The sequence below is a fragment of the Zonotrichia leucophrys genome, chromosome 7 (genome assembly GCF_028769735.1).
Source record: "Zonotrichia leucophrys gambelii isolate GWCS_2022_RI chromosome 7, RI_Zleu_2.0, whole genome shotgun sequence".
Taxonomy (NCBI): domain Eukaryota; kingdom Metazoa; phylum Chordata; class Aves; order Passeriformes; family Passerellidae; genus Zonotrichia; species Zonotrichia leucophrys.
In genome coordinates this window covers 23,086,648-23,114,086 of record NC_088177.1, presented here as the reverse complement: position 1 = coordinate 23,114,086, position 27,439 = coordinate 23,086,648, and the positions used below count along the sequence as shown (strand labels likewise).

General features: G+C 42.5%; 2 protein-coding genes across 2 annotated transcripts in view; one reads left to right on the top strand and one right to left on the bottom strand.

Moving 5' to 3' along the window:
- The window catches only part of PDE11A (phosphodiesterase 11A), a 106,757-nt gene extending 101,094 nt beyond the window's left edge, over positions 1-5,663 (bottom strand). The window contains exon 1 of the mRNA XM_064718758.1: positions 4,454-5,663. Within this exon, the coding sequence (XP_064574828.1) occupies positions 4,454-5,272 (819 nt within the window). The 5' untranslated portion in view covers positions 5,273-5,663. The remainder of the gene's footprint in view (positions 1-4,453) is intronic.
- Positions 5,664-10,479: 4,816 nt separating this feature from the next.
- RBM45 (RNA binding motif protein 45) lies at positions 10,480-23,415 on the top strand. Its single transcript, XM_064718376.1, has 10 exons — positions 10,480-10,852; positions 12,071-12,193; positions 12,319-12,445; positions 14,130-14,240; positions 14,582-14,761; positions 15,658-15,787; positions 16,990-17,086; positions 17,408-17,574; positions 18,982-19,178; positions 23,084-23,415. Exons 1-9 carry the CDS (start codon positions 10,574-10,576, stop codon positions 19,172-19,174), a joined length of 1,407 nt encoding a protein of 468 aa, XP_064574446.1. The 5' UTR covers positions 10,480-10,573; the 3' UTR covers positions 19,175-19,178; positions 23,084-23,415.
- Positions 23,416-27,439: the final 4,024 nt, after the last annotated feature.

Below are 27,439 nucleotides of genomic sequence, written 5' to 3'. Positions count from 1 at the left end.
GTTCTAACTGCTCTTAGAAACTGAGAGAGATCTGCTGTTCACACTGCTGATGGCAAGCAGCTGCCCTGTGTAAGGTAACGTGCCCCGTGTCTCTCTGACCTTCTGCAGCCCCACACGGGCCTTCCAGGCTCAGAGGTCTGCATCTCTGAGCAGCATCTCTGATGCTGTTCTGGCACAGCAGGATACACTGAATGCTCAGAGCTCACCAGGAGCGCTTGAAAAAGACAAAACCCATGCTGTACCCAGGTATCGGAGGATGTTTAAAACCTGCTGCAGAGGGCTGTGTGTGCATTAACTATGTTACACTTGGCTTAAGCTTGAAAGAGCTAACAGGAAAGTCCTGTACAAAGAGAGCTCAATTTGTGTTTTACTTTCCTTGATTTCAGTTGCATTAATGTGGTTATATTTTATTTTTGAGGACTTGAGCTATATTGAAAAATAATTGGTCATATTTTACAGCACTTTCTCTGACTTACAAAACTCATGTCTTAGCGTGACTCCATTTAATATTTCTCCTCTTTGCTATGTGCTTTATTAAAACATCCATCTGGTAAGCCATTTTTGTCTTCTGTCTTTTAAAGCTACTTTTAAAATTCCAAAGTTAACATAAAATGTGCAGAAACTTTATTCTGCTGACACTGGAAAATGGCAGAACACATTATTTCACCACTTTCTGATATATGCTTACTATTCTAGAGGGTAATATTTTTTCCTCCACTACTTAGAAAGATTTGGGATGCTATTAAATTGTTTCCTAATTTTTGCACAGCTAATGGTATAACAACAACCAAACATTACTTGCAATCTAAAATGTTTATTATTTAAATAATGCTTTAAGAGATGGAACAAAATTTAAATTATCAGTAATTTCAGCTGAACATCATGGATGTCCTGTGAGAAGAATGAATGACAGGAAAAAATCCACAGCTTCAAATGGGAAAAAAACTTAAATTTGAAAACAGCTTCTAAGAACTATAGGTAATGGTCTCTGTCTGTGTACTTAAAATGGGCTTAATAATCTCTACATATATTATGATGGAAGCTACATCTATTCTATGCCAAAAGGAGCCTCAATGGACATTTAGGCCCCAAATTTCCTTGCCAGTAAGATCTGACTCTTCTTCCAACATGTGTTCTCAAGATATAGTTCATTATTCCCATATGAAAAAGGAGTCAAAAATACTTCCCAAAATTTACATACGGGAGCGTCCAAGGCCTTATTTTAGAACTTAAAGTGACTGAAAGTTTGATTTACAATTCAACTGGATTAATTTCAGGAGAAACAGTTTTAGACTGGCTTCAAATTGAACATGAAAGAAGGTATGTAATTGCTTTCCTTTTCTCAGATTCTCTGTACTGCTAACACTTGCATATCAGATCATGCATGTTGCAGCTAAAATTGTAAACTCACTTTCATCAAACAACTTTGAAATGCAATAAATAAAGCTTTTAATGCCATTAATGAAATTGTGCAACTTTTTAATCAGTTATATGACATTCTTCTATCTGAACCTTTTCATAAATTATTTGTCAAATTATCTATTGCTGTGAGCCTCCAAAAGTTTATTCAGTCAAAGATGAACTTCATCAATTAAACTACTGTGTGATCTTACATGGTCATTGTTTAGTATTAAAAGAGGTGATTATTACACAGTCCTCAATATGTGATATTAATTCCAAACCTTGTATCTAAGTATGTTTATTGAATTAAGAAAGATTCTTCACATGAGCAGATTTTTAAAGTCCTACTCAACAACAGTAACAATCACCTGGATTGTGGAAAAGCCCCATCTAATAATATTTTGTGTTTTTTCTTTTTAGAAGAATAAATGTGTAATTGAAATAGTATGCTGTCTCTGATAGTGCCACAAGCAGTCATTTACAAATACTCCCTGAAACAATCAGGCTGATGAGCACAGGGGACTGCCTGCATGGAACACAAGACATGACAGCATTTAATTGTAATGTTGATTGCACTGAAGTACCATTAATGTCAGTCATAGCTGACAGTACAAGCAGGCAACCCAATTTGTACTCAGTGGTAGAATTCCAAATGGTATTTGATCAGGCTCTGAGAAAACAGAGATGCTTGAATAATAATAAATTTCCCAGTACAGTAAACTAACTAATTGATGATATGGAAGTATGTTTACCTATTTTAAATAAGTTTGTTAATTTGAAAAAGAAAGCAAAAGAAGTTCTAGAAGTTCCTCTGACCTTGTGCAAGGCCTTTTCTTGCCAAACAGCATCGGTGTAGAAACCTTCTTCAATGGACAAAAAATGGTGCTCCTCTGTCACCCCTTTTTTTCAGCTCCACCTGACGGAGTTTCCTGGTGGTGCTGGTTTTTTATGTGACAGTTGATTAAACACTTTCATCATCAGTGCCAGAAAATAATATTAACGTATTTATTAATTTTTAAGCGCACCATTGTGAGCACTACAACGACCTGAAATGGAACAGCTGTCACCTCTTCACACACAGGTACCTGGGCTTCCACAGAGCTCTTTAGACCATTCAGTTAGAAATGTCTCCTTTTGATGAGGCACAATGGTACATATCCTTGCCAAGTAAGAGAGATAAACTGCACTAACTCAGAAACATGACTGAAAGCAGGGCCCTGTTTTATTATCCAGCAAAACTTTTATTACAGTTGGAAGGTCTTAAGTTTCATTTGCACTAAAGTAAATCAAAGTAGCTCTACTGAAAGCAGAGAAGCTGCATTTGATGTAATTACAGGATGGACTTGGATTAGAATTTGCCCATCTACTGCAACTAATGTACTTAGGGCTTAAAGATACAATGAACTGTATTATTTATAATATTTAAATTGATTCTGAATAAGAGCCAGACAAAAGTATAACATAAATAGCACTGGGAATGGCAACTGGATGGATTGCTTTTCACTTTTCTCTGTGGATGAAACAGAAAATAAACTTTTCAAAGGAGCTGGACTTTTTCACAGGGAAGTGAACACGAAGTGAACAAACACTGAAGAAAAAAATTAAAAATAAAACAATATACGTCCGTAGGACTAGAAAGCAATGCCCTGTCAGTGGCATTCTCACCTCCAAAAAAAGGGTGTCTGGAGCTATCCAGAGCTTAAAAGGAGGGATCAAGTTCCTTCCTAGCCAAACAGATATCCTTTATCTGTTTAGCAAGCTGAGAGTATTGAGAACATACTGCTTCACCTACAACAGCAGATATTCTGGGAATTGCGCAGTTCTACAAGTGAAACAAAATCAGATTGCAAGAAAAAGTGTATAATGCAGAGAAGGGGAAAAAAAGAAAGGAAGAAATCCAGTTGAATTTTTTTCAAAGGTGATCCAGTACTCATTTTAGTCTGAGCATTTTTACCATTCCCTTTGAAATCTGTGGGTTGAGAACCTCTGTCAGTCTGGATCTGTGAGGTGCCTAGTATTTTTCAAATACTGCTTGACAAATAAATATTCAGCCCCAAATACATATACCCTGGTTCTTCTTCTGTATTTAAAAAGCAAAAATAGCCAAATCTTGTTTTTCAGGTTTCTTCCTTGTAGTACGCTGTAAAGCATCATCAGCTTTTTAATGTTTATTGTTTTTGTTATTATTGTAGATTAAAACAAGACACTGGACAATGTTTATTACTAAAATTCTTCGAGACATACATCTGCCACCTTTCTCAAGCTTACCAAGATCCTAACTGAGAAAACGTGTCACTTTGTGGTTCTTCATTTTCTCAAGAACCTTCAATTGCTGATAGTGTCTTACACAAATAAACACTAGCAACAGACCCCCGAAAGAGAGGTAAATTTCAAGCCAGGAAACTGAAGGCTCTGCTCTGCATTGACACATTTGGGCAAAGGCTCGTCTGTCTCTGCTGAAGCCAGGGGTCAATACCTGCCTTGAAGCCAGAACTGCATTTTCACAATTCACACTGAAGCCCCTAAAGAAGTAAAAGGTGGGCAAAGTCTTTGCTGCAGAATAACAGGACACTGTTAGGAATGCGTTTGAGAACACGTACCATGTGGGCTGAGTGGGCATATGCAAAGGTGAAAATATATGATCTCTTAAAAGCAAAGAGACTTTTTCAGCAGCCAAGAGCCAGGGATCATTGAGACAGAAATTTAATAACACCATCATTGGGACTGTCACGAGCATTTTTTTAAACTTTTCTTCAGGCGGTTCCAAAACATGCTTTAGAAACACATGAAGCGCCTGTCGCTCCTGCGAAATCCAGAGCACTGCTGTGCCACTGCAGGGCCCCTTCAGCCCCATCGGCCACCCAGGCGGGGCTTCCCTCCCGCTGTCCCCGGCGTTCCCCGGCACTCTCCCCGCGCCCACCGCGCCATTCCCGGCCGGGCCACCCCTGGCGGGGCTGCGGGAGGGACGGAGGGACACCCGGGGGGAGGCAGGGCCAGGCCATGGGGCTGCTCGGTCCGCGCCCCAGCCCGGGGCAGCCTGCCCGGCTCCTACCTGGTAGGCGTCGGGAATGTTGACCGTCTCGCCGTGCTCCGCCACGTAGCCGATGATGCCCTTGCCCCAGGGCACCTGCACCTCGTTGCTGTCCTCCGTGGAGCCGCAGGGCAGCAGCGGGGTGCCGGCGTGCACGTCGAAGAACTTGGACACCAGGGTCTTCTTGCCGGCGGAGGTCCCCTCCACGAGGAAGAGGGATCCCCGGTCCGCGTCCACCATGAGGCAGACGAAGATGAGGATCTTGTAGCTGAGGCTGGTGAGGTCCAGGTCATTGGAGATGTCCTTGACCAGTTCCAGGAAGAACTGTCGCTCGTTGTGCTCCTTGAGGTAGCGCTTGTAGTCCAGGGCGGTGGGGGGGTACTGGGGCAGGCTGACGCGGGACTCCAGCAGGGCGCTGAGGATGTGCGCAGTGGTGGGGGGCAAAGAGCTGGCCTTCCGCAGCAGCGCCCGCCGCCGCACGCTGCTCAGCGGCTCCTGCGCCCGGGCGTGCACATGCTCGTCGTAGGTGAGGTTGACGTGGATGGCTTTGGAGCGGGCGAAGCTCTTCCGCAGCTCCTTCTGGGACGCTCGGCGCTGCAGCCCCCCGGGGCCGGGGCCGGGGCCGGGACCGCCGGGGCCGCCCGCGCTCCCCCAGCTGCCGCCGGGGCCGTCGCTGCTCCGCCGCTCCTCCGACGGGCCGCCGGCCGGGGCGGCGGGGACGGCAGGCCCTTTAGGGAGCGAGTTCTTCCTCTGCAGCCACTTCTCCACCAGCTCCGGGTGCCTCTCTAGGAAACTTTCCACCGCCGCCACGTCGAGGCCGGCATCGCCGGCGGCTGCCATGGTGCCGGCGGCGGGGGCGGCTCAGGCCGCGGGAACTCCCGCGCTGGCCATGCCCCGCCGCCGCCACGTGCTGCTGCCGCCGCCCCGACGGCCGCCCCGGGGCACGGGGGATGCCGGCAGCCCGGCGAGGGGCCGCTTCTGCCCCTTGCCCGGGCTCCTCCTCCGCGGTGCGCCTTCTTCTCGCCTTCTGCTTTCCCCCGCGACCTCCTTTCCCTGCCCACCACTCTTTATTATTAGCAGCAGTAGTATTGGTATTTTTCTAGGTATATTTTTGTGCTTCCCGGTTTTCAGCCTTTCGCCAGCTCTGACCTCGGTTCCCGGTTCTGGGCCGCTCCCCTGAGTCGGGCAGGCGGTGCCGCCGCGCCTCTGGAGATGCTCCGGGAGCGCTCGGGCAAACCCCTTCTGCCAAGTGCTGTCAGTGCTGGCGGCGGCTCCTGCGTAAGCCAGCCGGCAGACCACTGAGAAGGAGGGAGGGGAGGACGCGTGAGCCGAGCGGGGGGGCAGGCGGGGAGGAGGGAGGGCTGGCGGGAGCGCCGGCAAACCCCGCTGCGGCTGGGGGGGCAGCACTGCCGCCCGCCTGGCAGCGGCCGCCTCGGCAGGGCGGGCGGGGCGCGCAGCGTGCCCCGGCGGGAGCACCCCCGGCAGTGGGGAGCTGTTCTGGGGAGTTTCATTCACCAACATCGGGGGAAAGGGAGGGGCCTTTTGTCTGTGATGCTCGTTCGGGGAGGGAACGAACCGTGCCGCGGCTCCCGCCCGCGGTCAGCGGGAGCGGCAGCGGGATGTAATAGAAGTGCTCCCGTTAAAGAGCTCTCATTTATACCATTGTCTGAGCTGCTTCAGTACTTCAGGTGACAAGCAGTAAAACGGAGCCCTTCCAAGAATCCTGAGTGAATCCCGTTTCTTGAATCACTGAGTTGATTTGCGGATGGCCTCTCCCGTGCGGAGCCCCGAGTGAGCCCGGTGCGCACGGCTCCCGCGGGCTGCGAGGGGCACAGCGGGCTCTGCCCGCCCGGAGCCGCCCAGGGCTCTGTGCCTGCCGCGAGCCGCTGCTCCCCGGGGCGGCTCGGCGGGAGCGGGCGCGCCCAGGCGCTCCTGGGTGACCGCTCGGGTATCACCGGCTGCCAGACGGAAACCGACCGTATCCACCGCCGGCAGACGGACAAGGGTTATTTTTATGCGCACGTGGAGCACTTTTCATTGCTAAATCAATGCCTACGCATAAGCGATTGAAAAAACAAGTCATGGATCTTAACACGTGAAAATGTTTTTCATGCGCTCACCAAAGACTGAATGAAGGCGGCTTCAGAAATTCATGAATGGGAGTTCGGGTGGCTGGGAAAACACACGGGGAAATCTTCAACCGAACGAGATTCCGACCTGCCGGGGACCCTATCCCTGCAGCTGCCCCTTACGGCGCGGGGTGCGGGCAGTGCTTGCAAGGAGAGGGAGCACTTTTGGGACACGTGTCGATAGCGCAGGCTGCTGCGTGTGTGTCAGGGGGATAGAAGGGCAGCGTGTGTGTGCCGGAGGACGGCCGCGTCTCCCGCGGCACCGGGGGTGACCCTCAGGGGCTCCGTGTAGATGCTTCGGCTTGAGCAGCTCGGAGGCAGCTTACGAAGGCACAGACAAAGGATTTCGGCTCCTAGTCTCGGTGCCCGCGCCCTTGCAGGCTGAGCAGCGGTTCCCTGGCCGCCGCGGGTCCCGGGCCGCTGTGGCGGCAGGGCGCCATGCTTGCCCCCCGCTCTCGGCGGGGTTTCACACAGCTCTCGGACTCTCCCCGCCGCGCAGGGATGCTGCCGCAGGAGGACGGGCTCTCTCTGTCTCTCCATTGAGAAACCCCGCCGCCGCCGGCACACACCGGCAATAGGGCAGCGGGGGCGGCGCGCAGGCGCGCGGGCAGCGGGGGCGGGGGGCGCAGTCCCGGCAGCAGCCCCCGGCAGCAGCCGGGGCGGAGGGGGGAGCCGGGGGCCAGCCCGGCCCTGGGCGGTGCGCGGCTGCGGGGGGGAAAGAGCGCTCCCGGCCTCCGCACCGTGCCCCGCCCGACTTGCGGAGGGCGCCCGGCTGCAGAACCCGCGGCGAGGGGGCAGAAAGCGGGGAGGTCGGAAGACACGCTCTGGGGATTCGTCCCCGAGCTGCTCGCAGCTCTGAAGAAGCCGAGCTTTTCCTTGCAGGTAGCTCGGCTGTGACGAGGCAGCGCATCTCGGGAGGGCAAGGCTCGGTGAGCTTTCCCGGCGCGCTCCCGAGCTGTGACGCACGGGGGTTTCGCGGGCGGCGCCGGGCGCTGCCCCTCGGGCTGGGGGAGCCGCCGCTGTCACAGCGCCGGGCCGGCCGCGCTGTCGATGAGCGCGCTCCCGGAGTCCCCGAGCCCCCGGGCTGCCCCGAGCCCTCCGGGCTGCATTTGCGGTTTTGCAGCGCTGGCACAAACACTCACTTGCACAAAGAAATCGCGTGAGCTGCTGGAGGCCAGCCCGGCGCGTACCCCCAGCTCTCAAGCGAGGACCTTGGGTGCGAAATAATTGTATGCATATAATTTTTGTCATCTCATTGTGGTAAGGTTTGGTTTGAACACGCACACCAGTGTTTACCACAAAATGGCTACTATGTAGCAGTTCTGTATGTAAACACTTAAAGTAACTTAGTGTTTCTGTAAGCCTAGGTATAAACAAGGTCCTTCAAAGTCTTGCAGCATATTTAGTTTCTTTTGCTGGGATTCTATGCATAGGATTTGACTGCATCAGAAATCTGCATATTGACAATCTCTCAAATAGCAGTGAAAGTAAAACTGCAGTTGTCTCCATTGCATGGAATACATAGTGAAAAATTTACTGTAACAGTTAACAGTAAAGAACTGTGGAACCTGAAATCCGTGTAGAAATAAAATATGACAAAGATGATCACACAGGTTTGACTGTTCTGTAACTTGCACAGGCTTTGGACGTGCTGTAAAAACCTGGATAAAACCTTCAGAAGCCTGGCCTGGTGTGCATTGATGGATGTTAGTAGAAAACTGGGGTCTCTGTTTTGTCTGCAGGGCAAGTTAAAGAAGCACATTATACACTGGGCTGCAGCCTCGTGTTGGATTGAGGTAGATTAGTTTCAGCCTTTTTTTGGAGGGCAAAAATAGGAAAATGGAATTTGTCAATGCCATGGGATTGTGCAGCTATTGTAATTTTATAGGTATGCTGCAGTGAGGTACAAGCATCTTACATCTGATGCATCTGAGGTATGATGCACTTTTTGTCAGCAGGGATGCACAATGCCAGCTCAGAGAGCACTGCAGGCTTTAGCCAACTGCATCTGGTTTCCTTGGGTACAACACAGAGAAATGCTCTAAGATGCCCTAAAAGAATCACATGGAGAAATGTCAATGCATTTCTCAGGTGTAGTGTGTTTCTCTGTGGAAGGCAGTGGAATAGCACTCCTCAAAATGCAATTGGGAAAACCACTTGAGAAAATTTTGTCATTTGGGGAGACACCATATTACTCTAGACAGTCTGAAAGGGGGAAGCAGTCCAGTAGAATCCAGGAGGATGGGAGCACAAATGATGTATAGTATAAAATGTACAAGGTATACTTTGTGTCACTTTAATAAGTAAAACATAAAAACTTTTTGCATCATGGAGACTTGCAGTTCTTTGTATCACTTCATATACAACTACTTACTGCTTCTAAACTATGTGAATATCTTTGCAATTCCAGTTCCAGAACATCCAAATTTAATTTCATACATTTTTTTTAAATGAGCATGAGATTGACATAGAGTTCCACAAGGCTGTGCTCCATTGAAGGGTGTTGGAAAAAGGGTTGTCAATAGCCAGTTCCTGGAATCTCTTGACAGAAGTTGAAAAATCATTATTGTTTCTTTCTAAACCTGCTAAAACCTGTCTTTTTCAATAGAAGCCTGCTCTATTGAAGACTACTGCAATGACATGTTCACATTTCTCTTCTGTCCTCCAGAGCTGACTCTTTCCATTGTCTAAACTGAATTTAGATATCAGTTCGTTTGCTTTCTTTTCAAAAATTTTACTAACATCTGTATGATTTGTTCACTACAATTTTACTGGGAAAAAATAGTTACTATGTGCTGATGATGTATTGAAGGAAATTCCAGTATAAAGTGACTGTCACAAAACGTTTCCTAGGAATCATAGGGGGAAAAAAAAGTCACACAATTTTAAAGCACTTTAGTAACCAGAAAAAAACCAAACAAACCAACAAACAACAGGACACAGGACTGTGTATGAAATTAATAGCTTGATTCAATAAATGTAATTTATATCCAAGTAATATAAACAAAAACAATGAAACTCACACAAAATACTTTCCCTTTTAGATGTTTCACTGTTTTTCAATACTTTCTCTGTGAAAAGCACAAGAAAGACCAACAGTCATAGCGTACTAGTAGGGGACGGTATTTAGTCAAGCAACAACTGCAGCACAGCACGATGCCAGTAGGGGGTAGTGACCAGCAAACAAAATCTAAAAGCTCTCCAGAATCAGGAATTAAAATCTGCCCTACACTCCAGTGTTCTGGGAAAGATGGAAATCTTCTGACCTGGTGTACTGAGTATTGGAAATCGTACCAATATTTGGTCCTGTCTTGTGCTTTCCATATTTTCCAGCAGTGTGGCACTGATAATATTCCTGAATAGAGAGCATGTCACTTTTTTCAACACATCTATGGAAAAAGTAGACCTATGGAAAAAGTACCAAACGTTATCACGTCCTTCTACTTGACAACTGCATCTGCTTATGTGACAGGGAGGCGGGATTTCTGAATATTTAATTTTCTTGTGAAAAAGAGCAGGCAGAACGCGCGCCGCCAGCCCTCCGTCCGTCCTTGCAGGCACCGAGTAGCCGCGCGGTGCGGTGCGGAGTGCGCAGTGCGGTGTGCGCGGTGCGGTGTATGCGCGGTGCGGTGCGGCGTGTGCGGTGCGGTGTGCGCGGCGCGGCGTGCGCCGTGCGGTGCGGCGTGTGCCGTGCGGCGCGGTGTGTGACCGGTGCGGCGTGCGCGTTGCAGTGTGTGCGGTGCGGTGTGCGCGCGGTGCGGTGTGTGACCGGTGCGGTGTGCGCAGTGCGGTGTGCGCGCGGTGCGGCGTGCGCGGTGCGGTGCGTGCGCGGTGCTGTGAGGAACGGTGCGGGGCGGTGTGCGCGGTGCGGTGAAGGACGGGGCGGTGCAGCGGAAGCGGCGGCGGAAGGGACGGCGGAAGAGGCGGGTGCGCTGTATCGGCGGCGGAAAAGGCGCTGTTGCCCTTCCCTGCCGTAACCCTGGAGAAGCCCGCGGTGCCCGGCGGCCCTGCCATGGAGGAGAGCAGCGGCATCCGCCTGTCGGCCGAGTGCCTGGACGAGCCGCCCAACAGCCGCGTCTTCGTGGTGCTGGGCAAGGACACGGGCGAGGCGCTGATCAGGGAGCGCTTCTCGCCCTTCGGGGACATCCAGAACATATGGCTCCTGCGGGACAGGCGCACCAACGAGTCCCGCGGCATCGCCTTCATCAAGTTCGCCCGCAGCTCGCAGGCCTGCCGGGCCATGGAGGAGATGCACGGCCGCAGCCTGCTCCCCGACAGCAAGCCCATCAAGGTGCGGCCGGGGGCGGGCCGGGGGGGCTCGCAGGCCGGGCCGGGCCGGGCCGAGCGGGGGCAGCGGGAGCCGCGGGCGGGGCGCAGGCCGGGGGAGCCGCCGCCTGGCCGGCCTTGCCTGGCCGCGCTGCCGGGGCGGGCCCGGCCCCTCCCGGGCACGGCCGGCCGCGGCTCCCGTGAGGCCGGGCCGCCCCCCGAGTCCCACGGGCGGCCTGCGCTGGAGCGGGCCTGCGGAAAATGCCGCGCCCGGAAGTGAGGGCGTGCTCGTGACAAAGATACTTTCGTACATTTTAAATGTTGGAAGCAGAAGAGTTGGGAATAAATAGAGCTGGTTTTGCCAGTATGCTTTATATTGGTTTTGTAGCTTGTGAACCCTTTTCAAAACTTTTTTTTTTTTGATCTATGGAACTGTTCAGCTTCCTGATTTGTTTTCCTGTTCACCAAGTACTAAGAAAGCATGAATGAATTTGTATTGAGTCAGTGAAATCTTTTCTTATGGGCTTGCCATCAGAAGTCAAAAGATCTGAGTTTCACGCCCTTGCATGGCCACTAGAAAAATAAATTAAGAGCTTTGTGAAATCAGTCGCTACTTTCACATAGCAGGCTTGCTTTGAAAGTCTTTCTTACTTGGTTGTTTTGCTTTTTCTTTTGTTTGTTGTTTGTTTTTGTTTGTGATTTACTTGGACTTTTTGTCTTCCGGTGTGCACTTCTGAGATGAAATTTACTTCAATAACTAAAAAAGATTTTAAGAGTAACAGATATGAGAAGCTGTCATCCTTCATAGAGCAGTAGACCTGTAAACTTTGGCCTAGCTTTGCACTGAGTTGCAGTAGTCTGGTTTTATTAAGCTGCTAGGCTTTCTTGTTTCCTTGCTTGCTTATTTGTTTCTACTACTGCGGTACTAGGTGTGTTGCAATAATGCATTCTTTGCTACCTGACATGCCACCGGTGATGTTGACATGCTGCTGAATCAGCAGTGATATTTCTCACCAGTCCTCATTATTCCCAGTAAGGAACTTCTCTGTCTCCTGTCCTGTTTGGGATTTATTATATTTGTAGGTCTTTTATCACAGGTGGTCACGGGTATTCTTTTCTCTTCATGCAAAGGCAGCTTATGTGAATAATAAATACAAAGACAGTTAAACCATTTCACTTGCTTGTTGATATGTGTCCTAGACCCTTTTGCCAGTAATTGCTAACTATGTAATTATTTTGTTAGGTGTTTATTGCACAGTCAAGAGCTTCTGGAAGCCACCGAGATCTTGAAGATGAGGAGCTCACACGAATCTTTGTTATGATACCAAAAACCTACACGGAGGAGGATCTGCGGGAGAAGTTCAAGGTTCTGATTCACTGTTTGTTGTTATTTTAAAATGCATTTTTCTAAAATTATTAGAAGGGCATGCCACATGGAACTCTTAATGGTTTTAAAATTGGAAATTAATACATTTTTTTTCATTGTTCTAGATGTATGGAGACATTGAATATTGCAGCATTATTAAAAACAAGACTACTGGAGAAAGTAAAGGTTTGGGCTATGTCAGGTACCTGAAACCATCGCAAGCTGCCCTAGCAATTGAGGAGTGTGATCGAAGTAAGAATCCAAGTGAATTCTTTAAGGTTTTTTTCCAATAAGTGTGCATCATCATAATACACCTATGATTTTTAGTTTTGTTTGCAGCTAAATTATTCATGATGCAGAAACATGTTGAGACAAAGTTCTATTGCAAATAAATAATAGCATTGTTAACATTCTTTGAGAACAATCACCTGATTATGATTTTTCAGGATCAAATTGCAAGTAGGATCAGTGAGAAGAGTTTGGAAACGGACACAGTTTTATTTTATGCATTATTATTGATCTGTAGTGTAGGCTTCATACACAGGAAAATATTTTAATTTGTCTTTGCAAATAGGCAGTTTTAATAAAATATATTTGATATAAAATTATTATATAAAATATATTTCATTATACATAGGGACTCTGTTGTGATCATATTTATTTAAGAACAAATTCATGCTAACTGAAACTGTGGGAATAGTGATTTTGTTTAGTGTCATGATTTATCTGTTACAGAGTGAAAGACTTTGTGTGCTTTATTTATTACCAGCCACCTGGTGAGGCACTGGAACAGGCTGCCCTCAGGAGTTGTGGGTGTTCTGTCCCTGGAAATGTTCCAGGCCAGTTGGATAGGGCTCTGAGCAACCTGGTGTCGTGGAAGGTGTCCCTGCCCAAGGCAGGGGGCTGGAACTCGGTGATATGGAAGTTTCCTTCCAACCCAAACCATTCTGTGATTCTATAGTTTGTCACTTATGCTCTAGTACCAAAAGTTTATGAATTTGAGTGAGGCTGGTGGAAAGATGTCAGGGGCTGGAAGCACAAGACTTTGGAGGAGAGGCAGAGGAAATTTGGTTTGCTCATCCAGGAGAGGAAAGGTTTTCCGAAAAGCCTAACAGCTGTCTTCCAGTCCTACTTCCTGTTCAGTGTTGCTTAATCACGAGTATGAAACAACTTGGGGTGTGGGTGTGGTTATTTGTTGTTCTGATGTTTTTTATGGCTTTCTTTGGTTCTTTTTTCCTCAGTGATGTGTGTGGTGGTTCTGCATTATATCTATCATAAGGGGTTCTACAGAAATTATATTTGTGCATAGAAATATGAACCAGAGATTACTTTGCAATCAAATTGTATTTCCTTTTTGCTGTGAGGTTAAAATGAAATTAGTTGGATATCTTGAGTGTTATACCTTTTTCTTTAATAGAAACAAAACCTAGATCAGTGTAAAACATCCATAAACAACTGTTTTAGCACAGAAGTTCGGGTGATGTCTTCTGGAGCATCTCACAATCCTGCTAAGTATCACAGAATGGTTGAAGTTGGAAGGGAACTGTGGAGGTTATCTTGCTCAACCTGTTGGCTCAGGCAGCGTCACCTGGGTACTGGTGGCCCAGGACCATGTCCAGGTGACCTTTGAATATCCCCATGCGTGGAGACTCCATCACTTTTCTGGGCAGCCTGTGCCAGTGCTCAGTCACTCTCATGGCAGTTAGCCTCTGTCGTGCTTAACTTGTGAGTGGGAGTAATTCAATTTGAAGCTGTTGACTTTCATAAAATTATTTGGGTAGACTTCAAGAGTTATAATTTAGTTATTCCTCTAAAGCCAGCACTTACTGGGTTATCTGAATAATATGTTTCTAAATATGGAACTTGAAGAATGTGGGCCTGGTCAGATAACTGAGATGTGCTGAGGTGTTGTTATCTGTGTGGTTGTTTCTTTCAGGCTACAGGGCCATTTTGGCTGAACCGAAAAACAAGTCATCTGAGTCTTTTGAACACGATTATTACAGTAATGTCATGAGACCAGAACTAAGAGGAAATACGCTTCCATTTTGTAAGTCACAGCTTTTTACACTAAAAATGATTTGTAGTCTCCAGTGTGGTTACTAAGTAATAATGTGGTTTGGAGGAAGGGAAGCTGATGGAGGCTTAGGTCAAACACTTCAATAGTAGATTGGATGTTGAAGTTTGAAACTGGCCAGGAATTTCATCTCTCTACTTTTATGGCTTGCTTTGCTCTGGTTGCCCAGTAATTTTGTGACCTGCACTGGTGAAATCAACACGTGACCTTCAGCATATAATTTACTTGGATTACTTTTAAAAGTCTGATGTGACATAGGTATGAAATGTAGGCATGCAAGTATGATGAGTCAGATTATTTTGTTGATTCTTGAGGTATGCAGCCAGAATATTGTAGCTTTGAAAAAGCTGAGACCCGAATTCAGGAGCCAGTCTCGAAGCGCCTGTCGGTGGTGTCTCGGCTCCCCTTTATTCAAGAGCAGCTGTTCGCCCTCTTCGATTTAGTTCCAGGTCTGGAATATTGTGATGTGCAGAGAGACCCTCATACCAATAGTGGTAAGTAAAAGTACAAAAGGTTTTAATCTTTTTTTTTTCTCTGAAGGGAATCCCTTATAATTATGCTTAATTAATTTGCACTGCAAAATACAGTACATTTGTTGGAAACAAGCGGTTGTTGCTGCTATCACTGCATACACCCAAAAATTCAGTTTTGTTTGAACCCCTGTTTACACATAACCCTTAAGGGCTTATACCTTTACCTTCAGATAATAAAAACTCAAGAAGGATGGAATCAAAGTCATACTAAGTGGGTTTTGGTCAAATTAATAGTTTGAGGCAGAATAAATGAAGAAGTTTCGGAAATTACTAGACATTAAAATAAAATGTTCTCTAAACAGATCTTCAGAATTTTTTATTCTGAAATGTGTGTGTGTAGAAGTTGACATGGGTAAATGGGGATTAAATAATTCTAAAATGGATCATGTTTTCTACTGAAAGGTTGTTTCGTTTCAGTCTTATTTTACTGCTACTGAGACAAATATGGAAGTGATCTCTTCTCCAAGATACTTGAAATGTAAATGATTCAGAAAGTTAAAATATAACTTTACAGTTCTTTAAATTCACTGTTGATGGGATGATTGCATTTTTAAATAAAATTATGTACCCTTTTGTTACTAGTTCTGGAGTAGTGAGGAAGATGTGTTTTCACTTGTATGGTTTTACTGTCAGCTTTTCAAGCTAGCATAAATACAGCTCATCTGTCACTAGTAAATTTCACTGAAGCTTCCTTCACAAATAAAAGTGATGAAGTAATAATGATGTGTGCTAAAAAGACTTAAGAATTTTGTGTCATCCATGACTGATGTGCAGTTTAGATGCATTGCTCATGTGAGTATAGTTTGTTCTGAGGAGTTGCCTGTTTCCTGCTGACGCTGTGTGCACGGTGCTTGCAGGGTACGCTGTGATTCAGTACAGCACTGCTGCCTCAGCTATATATGCCAAGTACAAACTGCATGGCTTTGAGTATCCTCCTGGAAATCGACTAACTGTCATTTTCCTAGAAGATGGGAATGACAGCTCAGAGTAAGTACAACTTACAAAGCTGCAAGTTACATTCTGGAGAGCAAAATATAAAATACACATTTGTAACATAAGGTGTAACATCAGTTATCACTGTGAGCTTGTGCCATGCTTGCCAGTAGTATTTTCTGAAACTGTTCGGTTTCAGGTTTTCTTCTTGAATGGTTTAGAACCAGCATTTTGAAACGTAGTAGTCTTGGTAGATTAAGAAAATATTAAAATACATAGTCTTAAAATACTGTCTAAATTTTTAGGATTTGGCAAGAATCTGTCAATATATCTGTAACATGCAATAAGGCTGGAATGTATTTTTGATGAGGTTTATGAATTCAAACTAGATTTATGTACTTCATCTCTTGGTTGTGTTTACAGTAGTGCAAGTAGTAGTTTTGTGAAGCACATATGTAGAGTAAAACTTCTGGATGCTGAGTATCTTGATATCGTCACAGTATGGGGAATTCTCAGCTGTTTGACCATCTCTGACTTCTTCCTGTGTTTTAAATGCCCAGTACAAGGTGGAGCAGCTTAAGTAATCTCCTGCAGTGAGTGTTTTGCCTTAGTTTCATCCTAAAGGAGTCTAGTTCACGTCAAACCTGTTCTGGGAGATTAAGACAGTAAGGAGGGGCAGTGGAGTGATTCACTTCAGAAGTGCGTGGCTGATCTGACATTGCAATCTTCATTCTTCAATAATTCCTACATGGTCTTGCAACACAGGCTGTGTATCTATGCAAAAAAAGCAATTGCTTTTTCTTACTCTGAAACAGAACAAAGAAAAATCTCTGGAAAATGAGAGCTGGAAGTAAACTTTCTATGGTAATATTTTGATCTCTGAACTGAATCTCTGTGTTCTTTATGAAAACACATGGAAATTTTTTTGTCTGTTTTGCTTTTTAGGCCTGCCTCACAAAATGTAGTGGGCTCTTGTAGAGATAATTTAATATTTTTTTCTTCCCCTATAGTGTTAAAAACCCCAAAGAGTAGTTCTGTGTATCTCCAAGTGGTAACGAATGAATGTTTTCAGTGAGTTGCAGCTAGTGTGCAGGCTTTCAGATCTCTCCGTAGGCTGTCATGAAAGCCTGTTGTGATTTTCGTTATTACAGATTTCTAGAGATACTCTGATGTGTATTAAAACGTACTTTTTCTTGCTAAATGTAAGATGACTTCGCTCTTTCTTGCAAGCAGTGTGTTGTCACTTGTGCTTGCAGGCTGATCAGGAAGATGGCGACGCAGCTGGTGACAGCGCAGGTGTCGTCGGCGCTGCGCGGCAGCGGCGCCATGGTTCAGCAGTACAGGACGCCCCCTGTAAGTTCCGATCACGGACGCCGCTGGTGTGCTTCTGAGTTGTTGTAAGGAGCCTCACGTATGCCAATAAAGAGCGCTGCTCACCTGCTTCTGCAAACTGTTCTATGTGCTGCATCTTTATTCCCTAAAAGCGTGTCTGACCTTGCTTGAATTTGTTGTCCAGTTTAATGAAATAACTAAAGTAAATAAAGTAATGAAGATTAGAACTCACAGAGCCTATTTATGTCCTGTAATGGAACAAAAATGGTAAGAAAGGTAAAATTACTTCCTCTGCCCCTCACCACCAGTTAACTTACACTTGCATTTTTTCCCTTGTTTCAGCAAGCATTTGGAGGAGCTTCTGCCCCACAGTTGCTGCAGCCCCAAACAGATGCCATACTTCCACCACCCAAAAAAAAAGTTCCACCTGACACTTCTGTGAAGGAAAGGCTTTTCATACTTTTTCATCCCCATCCTTTACCAGTAAATGTACTGGAGGATGTGTTCTGGTAAGACTCTGTCTACAAATAAGTGTTCCCTAACAAAAAGGAAACAAACTGTGAAATATTGAAAGTAAATATTGAAAATAAAAAAGAGGGCCTGAAAACTCTTTCCAGAAAAGGCAGTGCACAGTGACCATGAAGTCCTAATTGAACAGTAGGTAACAGTTACTTTACTTTTTGAAAGATGTGTGTAATGGGATTCACGTTGAAGCACATCTGCAGTATCATCAGTATAGCAACTTTATTATCAATTTACTTAATCTGAAGTAAAATGTCTAGTCTTCAGAGGTAGATTTTTAACCAAAAATTGTAGTACTTCCAGTTGCTATTTCCTTATTCATTTAACATTTTGTTTTACTTTTTTTTTTTTTAGGCATTTAACTATTTTGATAAATTTCCACAGTAACCTACGGGGAGCAAGTGTAGGGTGTTGTTGTAGGTGTATCAGGTGTTTTTTCCTGATACACTATAATGGCTTGCATCCTTCCAACACTATTTCAGCTGTTCTTTCTATCTCCCTATGTGGAGCAAAGACTTGAGATAATTTTTGCTATCTTTTAAAAAATCTGTAATTAGCAGCTGTCCAATATTTTATATTATTAATTTGTAGTATACTCTTGAAAAAAGAGACATTTCCTTTTTATAATAGCTTGAATGTGCAGTAAATCTTTGGAAAGCCAAAATATTTTAAAAGCATCAGGAGAGGAAAGCAGTTTGTGTGGAAGTCAAAATTGTACCAGTATGATATAGTGGATTTTCTTAATCAGATACTGGTGGAGGAAAAGGCTATGGACCTGAGACTTGACAGTTTAGCATAACTTCTGTAAGAAGCAAGCAGACAATTTTTAAAAAATATTTGCGGATCTGTCTAGGAATCATCTGAGTATTCTATTTTTCCTAAAAAATAGAAAAAAACAATACTCTTATTTTTCCCTGAAGCTGCAATGCTTGCTTTCTGAGCCATTTCAGTGACACCTTTTCAAAGATAAAATTACAACTGAGCAAGTTCATTTAAGTGAGATGCAGATTTAGCTTCCAAATTACCTGTCAGCTTGGGTGTATATGTCTTATTTTTGGTTGGTTTGGGGCTTTTTCTTGTTTTGTTTTTGTGGGGTGTTTTGAGTGCCATTTGGTGTTTGGGGACTGTAATATTGATCAGCTTTACATATTCTTGTAAATAAGAGAGAGATCATTGATATTTGTGGCTCTGTTGTAGTATTTCATAGAAAACTTCTGAACCTTTTAGTGCTCATTTGGACTTCTGCCCCTAATTCAAGACAGGGGAATATGCAAATTAGGAGCATAGAAATAAAAATCCTGGTTTTGCAGTTAACAAATTATACGTGCTTTAGACTGGAAAATTTTTTGCAGGAAAATCTGTAAATGACCTTTTCTTTTTTTCTCCTCCCCCAGTCGTTTTGGACAATTAATAAGTGTTTATCTTGTGGCTGGAAAAAATGTGGCCTATGCAAAATTTGCAGACAGAGCAAGTGCCAGTGAGGCCATAACTGCATTGCATGGCAAGATTGTGAATGGTGTGAGGCTGAAGGTGAGGCTGGCAGACTCCCCCTCCGAGGAGCCCAACAAGCGCCAGAGAACTTACTGAGCAGGTGAGTGCCCCCCCCAGCTGGGCTCTTCCCTCCCAGGCTGCAGTACCTCACTCAGGGACAGGCTAAGAGCTTGCAGGCAGGTACAAACATAGAATGAGAAACTCTATTCTTGCTAGCAAACTGAAATAGAATTTTTGATATATCTGTGTGTGCATACACACACATGTGTAGTATATATATACATATCACTTTAGTTATATAAAATATATATATTACTTTAGTTATATGTAATATATATATACTTTAGTTATATATATAATATATATATTTCCATATATAAAATTTTTGATATATCTGTGTGTGCATACACACATGCATGTATGTATATATACACATATTACTTTAGTTATATATATAGAATATTTATATTTATTAAATATATATTACTTTAGTTATATATATTATATATATTCCATATATATATAATTTTTGATATATGTGTGCGTGTATACACACACACACACATATATATATCTATCTCTATGGGTGTGTGTATGCTTTTATATATATACGCACGTGCACTTTATTTTATAAAAATCAATTTTTATAATCCTTGAAAAACAAAATGAGCCAGTTGATTAAAATCAATCTGGATGTTCAAAGAAATATCACTTTTGTACTTGGGAGAATCAGTTGACATTGAAAAGAGTATGCAAAAAATAAACAGTGAAACAGACATAAGCTTGTGTGTGTCTTTTCTTTCATTACTATCATATGTCCTCAGTAGCATTGGTTAAAGATGAAAGGTTGAGCCCCTAAAAGGCAGAGGAGTGACAGGGTAAATAAAAAAAAGGATGGAGGGGGACAGGTAAGATTGTCAGGTGAAACCAAGGGCTTGGGATATTTGGGTCTCAGAAATCAGGTGTGATTGAAATATGTGATTGCAGAGAAAATAAAGCAGAGCCTGTGGTTAAGGAATTGAGATAGGTGTTTGAGAGCTTAATTATTTTATGCTTATGGCCTGTGAAATCTAGCTAAACTCCTAAGATGTTTTATATCTTACTGCCTTCGGGAACCAAAATTCTATTGTTCTTTTAAAACATTGCTTTGCTTCAAATTATATTGACTTTCATCACATTTTTGAATTATTTTTTTCAGCATTAGGACTGTTGCCAAAGGTGAATATAGTTGAGGGAGAAAAGCCTAAGTGAGGGAGAAAAGCCTAAGCCCTTTTTTCTACAAAATAACTCTCAAATATTGCTAAAGCTTCCAGATATTTGCAGTACCATACTGCCTTCCTAGGGGATATGAAGTGTTGATTTAACTAATTCAGAAAACATCACATGGCTGTCTTTGCATCAGTATTTTCCCTCTAAGCTTCACTCTTTGTACCTTTCTTTCTATAGATGTTCTTTGTGACCCCAGAGTTGCAAAGACCAAAAAAAGCTTTTGCCCAAAGTGTTCTTTTCCTCCTTTTCTTCTAAGGACCTCCCAGTTGCTTTTTTGATAAGCAGCAGATACTAAACATGGCTTTAGTTTTTGTACACAACTTTTGTTTTAATAAGTTGGATTCCTGGGCATTCTTTTTCTGCATGGAATTATAGCTAAAACTTAATTGAAACTTTTTTTTTAATCAGCAGCTCTGATGAATGCAATTTTAAGTAACTTGTACCCATATTTTGTTTGTTTTTAATGTGGCTTTTGCTTTTAGCAATAAAGGCCCAGCCTCTGTGTCCCTGCAGGAATAACTATGAGTGAAGAGTAATTTAATATCAGGTCTGCCTTGTGTACTTTTTACTGGAGAAGTGTAAATACAACATGCATCCAAAATTAGAAAAATTATTTATCCCCATTTTTTCTGTACACCAGGCTCCTGATTCCAAGTTTCTTAGCAGGTTGTCTTGGCATCTATCTCTTTTCAGGATATACAGACAGAATTACTTATTTGTCCTTTAGTTGGCTTCTAAAATTCAGATGAAGGGGTACCTAAAAGGAAAGATTGCCTTTCAAAAGGGCTTGCCCATAAAAGTGATTTTCCCACTGCCTGACTGCACTGGACTGACTGACAAGCTTGCAGTAATTTAGGGGCTTATATTTTGGTTTTGATTAAAGTGTTAAATTGTGCATGTGAAAAGAGATGCAGTTCTCCCTACCTCTGAAATAGTTGTGGGGTTTTTTTAAAGATGTGAGAATACTAACTTTTTTCATTTTCAATTTTAGCTGTAGGAAATAACCTTCCTATCTAAAACTTCTGTGAGTTTTCACTTAAGGAAGTCATTGCCTCTAAACAAAAAAATCCTTTCTAAAGTCCTGTTGTGTTGCTTGCCTTTTGTCTCTAACAAGGTGACTGAATTTCTGAAATAGTGTTTTCTATACAAGGTTTTCTGATGAAAATTCATAAGACCTGTGAATTCTAGAATCTTTATGAAAATAAATGTCATACAATGTAATAATTAAGTAAAATATTAGTTTTTTAACACATTTGAAGTTTTTCCCCAACACCTTCTTATGCAAACAGCCTTTTTTAAAATACAAAATTGTTCCTTAAAAAAGGTTTTATGGTAACAGTATGCTACTCTTAATGCTTTTGCAATGCAAACTTCTGACTGTGAGAACTTTCTGTTACCTTGCAACAAATTTAGTTTTTCAGGCAAATTTGAATACACATCTATTAATATTCTGAACTAATCCACTAATTAATTTTACTAGTTCTGGTTCTTCTACAAGTCAATGAAAACTAATTTGTTTATGTGAATGGTTAAAAGTAGCAGAGAAAAGATGGAAATACAGACTAGTAGGGTTCTCTTCACCACTTTAAGTTCTAATGGAAGTTTTTTGGGGTGTAGGGTTATTCCCTTTTCTGCTAAGCAAATATTTATGGCTGAAATAATCACTTCAAATTATCTTGCTTTACATCAGTGTAGGCTTGAGAAGATAACTGCAGTGATTACTTCTAGTCAGTTGCTAAAAGCAGACCTTTCTTAAAAATGTTGCTGTTGAGCAGCTTGTGCTCTCAGCTCAGGGCTTTGTGTCACTTGGATACTTTGTGAAAAGCTCACTGCAGGGTCTGATGCTGGTTACACACACAGTGTCATTCAAAAATAGAAGAGGAAGGGAAGAATTTGCTAGCTGTCAGAAGAATGCATGGTGGCATTCAATTAATCTCTTCATTGCTACCTAGTAGTTCTATTTAAATACCACCCCCACCCTTGAAAATCTACTCCCCCCCAAACTACTAAGCAAGAGACCCACAAGCAAACAAAACTAAAGCCCCAAACCCTCCCAAAATGTCTGTTATAAGATTTTAAAACAGTCCTTAGAAAGCAGAGTTTCTAACCAGCTTGTGTTAGAAATTCCAGGCATAGATATGTGGAGCAAAGTTCTGTGGCTTTTGATTCTCATTGCTGATTGACTTCAGCCCACAGAAAATGGATTCATTGCATTTTTCCCCTGCTGAAAAAAACCTGGGTATTTTTAATAATTATTTAGTTACTGATTAAGTTGATTATTTTTTTTTCTGACATAAAATACTTGGTTATTTTTGTCTTTCTTTATTCTTGTCTGGAAGAAGTACTGCATCACTGATTTCATTTGCATTCAATTTTTTGACTTAAACCTTTATTGAAATCCTGATATTAGTATGAATATATTTTAATGATTTACTGCTCTACAAAAATGTTTTTAAAAGGTAATTGTATCATAGTTGTGGTGTACATTGAAAAAATAGCTGTATTTTGTATCAACAGTATACTGCAGAAAAAATGGTGGCTTTTACACACAGCTGAAAGAGGCACTTCTTTAAAAGTTAAAGAAGCATGCTTAAAACTTTAGTAATATTCTTCTAAAGATATTGAAAGCCTTATTTATATGCTGTTGTAATGATTATATTTTATAATATGTACTTTGAAATAAAAATAGGTATGTTGCTTTTTGATACTATTTTTGTGCTTGTGTTTTTTCTACAGAAACTAAGTAATGACATGACCCTCAGCTAGCTGACTGACTGACTGAAAACGTGACTAGACATGGTTCCTGTGGACAGTGACAGCTTTTTTCAGTGACAACTTTTTATTTGTTAATTGTTACTTAGTTGATCTCTCTATCATCCTTTTTCTTTCTGAATATGCAGACATGCAGTTTTGAAAATTCTGTAGGCATTAAAAACTGTAAACTGGTGGTTGTTCTTGTAATAGTATATAACCTTGTATTACAGAAATAGTTCTTGTTTTTACCTGAATCCTTCCTATAAGATGGAAATTACAATGATGGAGGAAATAAAGGAGCCAGCATTTTCTGACTTGAGTGGTTAATTGATAATGATTCAGATTCTGTTAAAATAGAAGACATCTCTCGTGATTTAAATTGCATTGAAAAGTGAAGTACAGCAAAGAAAATAAAATAACTTTAACAACACCAGCAGACATGACAGTGTTCATCTAGATTTAAGAAAATTGCTGTAATCAAGAAAATAATTCAAAGTACATTCTTAAATATTTTGTTGGTAGAATTGGCCGCTTGATGAGTCTCCTGTGCCAAAATGCCCAGCTTAGTGGGGTGGATGCCTGTGTCTTTAGGGGGTATAAACATCCCTAGGAGGGTAAACACTCAAAAATTGAGTAACTGGTGGTGGTATTTGGCCATCCAAGATGGGAAGAAGAATCATGTTGGAATGGTCCTAATGGTTACTTGAGGGAGCATTCAACACACACAGAGGGTTGGAAGATAACCTTTACAGCTTGATGTTACAAACTAGAACAATGGCATTTTCTAGTTGTTCTCAATCTTGTTTTTGTTACTACATGTCTCTGGGAACAGTGCACTGTGGCATCCCTGGGCATGGAAGGTCAGTGCTCTGTGTGCAGTCCTGCTTTGGGCTATGGAGCTCCCTTGCCAACCTGCTCAGGCAGGTCTGCAACTGAACAGAATTAGGCTGCAGCTCAAAAAAACCTTCTTCCCACTTTGATTTCTAAGGGTTCAAGACACTGCTTGTAGAGTTTGGTTTTCAGGTGTCTCCCTTTTAGTCACTGCTGAATCAGGCTATCAAGGGACTTGCATGGAGTCAGTTTTAGTATTTGGGTAAAGGTTTTTAGAAGATACTTAGAATAAAATCATTGTTGCTCTCAGAATTCAGTATATTTCCTGAAAACATTCATGATCTATTCTTTGGCTAAGTAACAGTTTGTGTAAATACACTTTTGATTGGATATGATACCATCACTCCCTGTTTAATTGTTACATAGCACTGCTGGTAAGTGGCAGGCTGCTTTTCTAGGTCCTTGCACTGGTAAGTAAAATCTCTGTCTGCTGTAAGAGTGAGCCTTAGGTTCCTGTACTGGAAAAAATCCTGTGTCACTCATAATTCCCTTTGATGCTGGTGAGTGAATTGACCAAAACTGTCTGGGTTTCTGGTGTGTTATTCTGCAGTACCAGTGCTATGATGCTGACAAGTAGAAGTTAGTGTGCTTACCTATAAGTGACTTTTAAGTGGCTGTGTTCATCAGTCATAGTTTCTGTCGGTGTTGAACAAGACTTTTGTACCTTTGAAAATGAGATAATAGAGATTTCACAAATCACACTAAATTATGTCCAGTAGAAATAATTTTATGGTTATAAAAAAGTAAGAAATAAATATTGATATAAGACTTTGATTTAATCAATTTTATACTTCTGCCTGCTCCCACATCTGAATTCTTTTATTAGGAATTTTTCTTCAGATTCTGCAGACCTTGGGAAGGTCCAGTGTTAACATTCAATATCTAATACACAATATCTGCAGGACTTTATTAAGACTGAAGAGTTAACTGCTGATCAGATCCTACTCTATATTTAGAGAAAGTGTTTACAAATTCTGAGCTTGGGAGTACAGAAGTTTCACTGGGAATTCTTCCAGTTCTTCTGGCCAAGTTCTGTCTTTGGAAAGTGATAGTGAGTAAATTTTTCAGATGCCATTTTAAAAGATACAGGGCAATGTTAACAGAGCAGAGTATGTGTACATAAAAACTATTGAAAATACAAATATATGCTTGAAATATTTTCTAAACTTCAAATTATAAGCAGCTTCACAAATAAAATTGCAAGATGGCTGAAAGTTATTTTAAGTATTGGAATGCTGATTTATCTTCATGCTGGGCACACTAAATCCCCTTTCTTATGTGCCTGTTAAGGATAGCAGGAGGGAAGTTATGTTTAATCAGCAAAACAAAATCAAAGGCAATGACATGTGAATACATGTGGTGTGTGTTTTGACCCACTGATATTTTTAAATTTTAATCAAGTCTACAAAATTCACTTCTATTCTGAATTCACTTCTTATAATAATACTGGGGACATTGAAATTTGCTGCCTTTCTTCTGTGTGATAGCATACCAAGTAAGCTACTTAAAATTATCGCCAGAATTTTAGACATGGGTTATCCATAAACAGCTGTCACTGGGTTTTACCCTTTGCCTGTTTAAAGGCCAAGGATCCAAAAATGGCCTCGATGCCCATATATAACAGCTTTCTTGGAATTTTATCCAGGAGGCCCTCTGAAACTTTGAAGCTGTTGCTTTGGAAAAATAAATTATTAGGTAGTTCTCAGGGAGTGCAGAGGAAACTGTACCACTGTGACCCTTTTAAAACTATTCTAGTGGAGGCACTAAGAACAAGTCCTTTAAATACTGAAGCTTGAAAGAACTGAGTTTAGAATAGAAAGCAGAGGGCTGGTAGTAGCCAGCAGGGTTATAAGGATTTTAGTTACAACACTTCCAACCAGAGATTTTTTTCTCTGTTGTTTAAAATGTATAGTTCAAAATGTTTAAACTGCTTTGGTTTTGCACTCTGAGCAGTAAAGAAACCATGCATTGTGCTGAAAATGAGTATTGGGACTGCTAACCACTGCCAAAATCAAGTATGAAACAAACTTCGTGTTATTTTTGAGTGGATATAGTTAACTATACTATCAACCATACAGACTTCGTTTATGTGAGATTGAACACTCCAGCTGATTTATCATGTTTGTCTTCAGAGATTCTTGGAGTTCTGACAAACTGCATTTCAGGTTTGTTTTTCTGGTTTCTTTTATTTAATAGGGATGTTCTAAATAGAACTCTAATTTATTAAGTGTATGAATTTTTTTTTTCCCAGCTGTTGTTTTAAACCCTCTGCCTGATCTTTTACTGAGTTTTCCCAAGGTCTTGTGTGATAAAAACCAGCACGTGATTGCTTCCTGTCAGCCTCCTGTGTATCTTTGGGGATTTTATAGATCAAAAGACAATCCCTTCTCAGTTCTGCTCTTCAGCTAGAATTATCTCCTCACACAGATGCACTCCCATACCTCTGCATATATTTTTTCTGTTGCATACATGCATTTTCTAGTTTCACATTATCATATAAAGGAACTGGAACTGTACACAGCACTCAAGTGCAAAGACATTTATGCAGGGTTGTAATGAGCTTTCCTACTTTGTTTTCTGCTGCTTTTGAAGCAATTTCTAACACTGTTTGCCTTTTGGACTACTGCTGAGTAGCAAACCAGTGTTTGCAGAAACCTACTCACAATGACTCCAAGTAATAAAGGCTAATTTATAGCCCGTTATTATGTAAGTTTAGTTAGGGTTATTTTCATTACTTTCATTATTTTCATTACATTCATTAGGGTTGTTTACATTAGTTCCTAGTTACTGACAGACTTTCAGCCACCGTCTCATTGCCCTATTGCTCACTATTGTCAGATCTTTCTACAGCTGCTTAGAGTCAGTTTTCATTTTGCCTACCTTGAGTAATTTTGCATCATCAGGAAACTGTTTTCACACAAGTAATTTTAGGCTATTTAGGTGTAAGAGTGCTCATCTAGAAGTATTCTAAGCGATTCAGTCCTAAAGAGGGCTCAGAGAGGAAAGTAAATAAGGTTGTGCTGGGTGGTCAGTATCCAAAACAGGGGATGTTGATCTGGTTACTGGATCCTACTGGCAGCTGTGCTTTCTGATTCCTGGAGATGGCTCTTGACTCCTGTGGCACTCCCCTAATCTGGGGCACATCCAGTTTCCATCAGCTGGTGCCTGCCTTTTCACAGCTTCTCCCTGCCATGAGCCTGCCTCCCAAGGTCTCCCTCTGCCTCATTTGTTTATTATCACACACTCTTAAATGTTCTTTGGTGCTCTACTTCATGCTTTTTCTTTAAAGTACTTCCATTCACTTGTTATTACTACTGTACTCTCACAGATTTTCGTAATTCAATGAATTGGCAAAAATGCAAGGTGTAACTTACAAAAAACCTTTTCAAAAACGTGTCTCTTACCTATGCCTTGACTAAGGGTATTGTTTGGCCAGACACACACCGC

What these genes read in the sequence shown, in the direction of transcription:
- RBM45 (XM_064718376.1), top strand. Translation starts at nt 10,574, where the DNA reads ATGGAGGAGAGCAGCGGCATCCGCCTGTCGGCCGAGTGCCTGGACGAG. An exon ending in AGACCCTCATACCAATAGTG is followed by an intron (nt 14,762 to 15,657) that starts GTAAGTAAAAGT and finishes CGGTGCTTGCAG; the next exon opens with GGTACGCTGTGATTCAGTAC. An exon ending in GATGGGAATGACAGCTCAGA is followed by an intron (nt 15,788 to 16,989) that starts GTAAGTACAACT and finishes TTGTGCTTGCAG; the next exon opens with GCTGATCAGGAAGATGGCGA.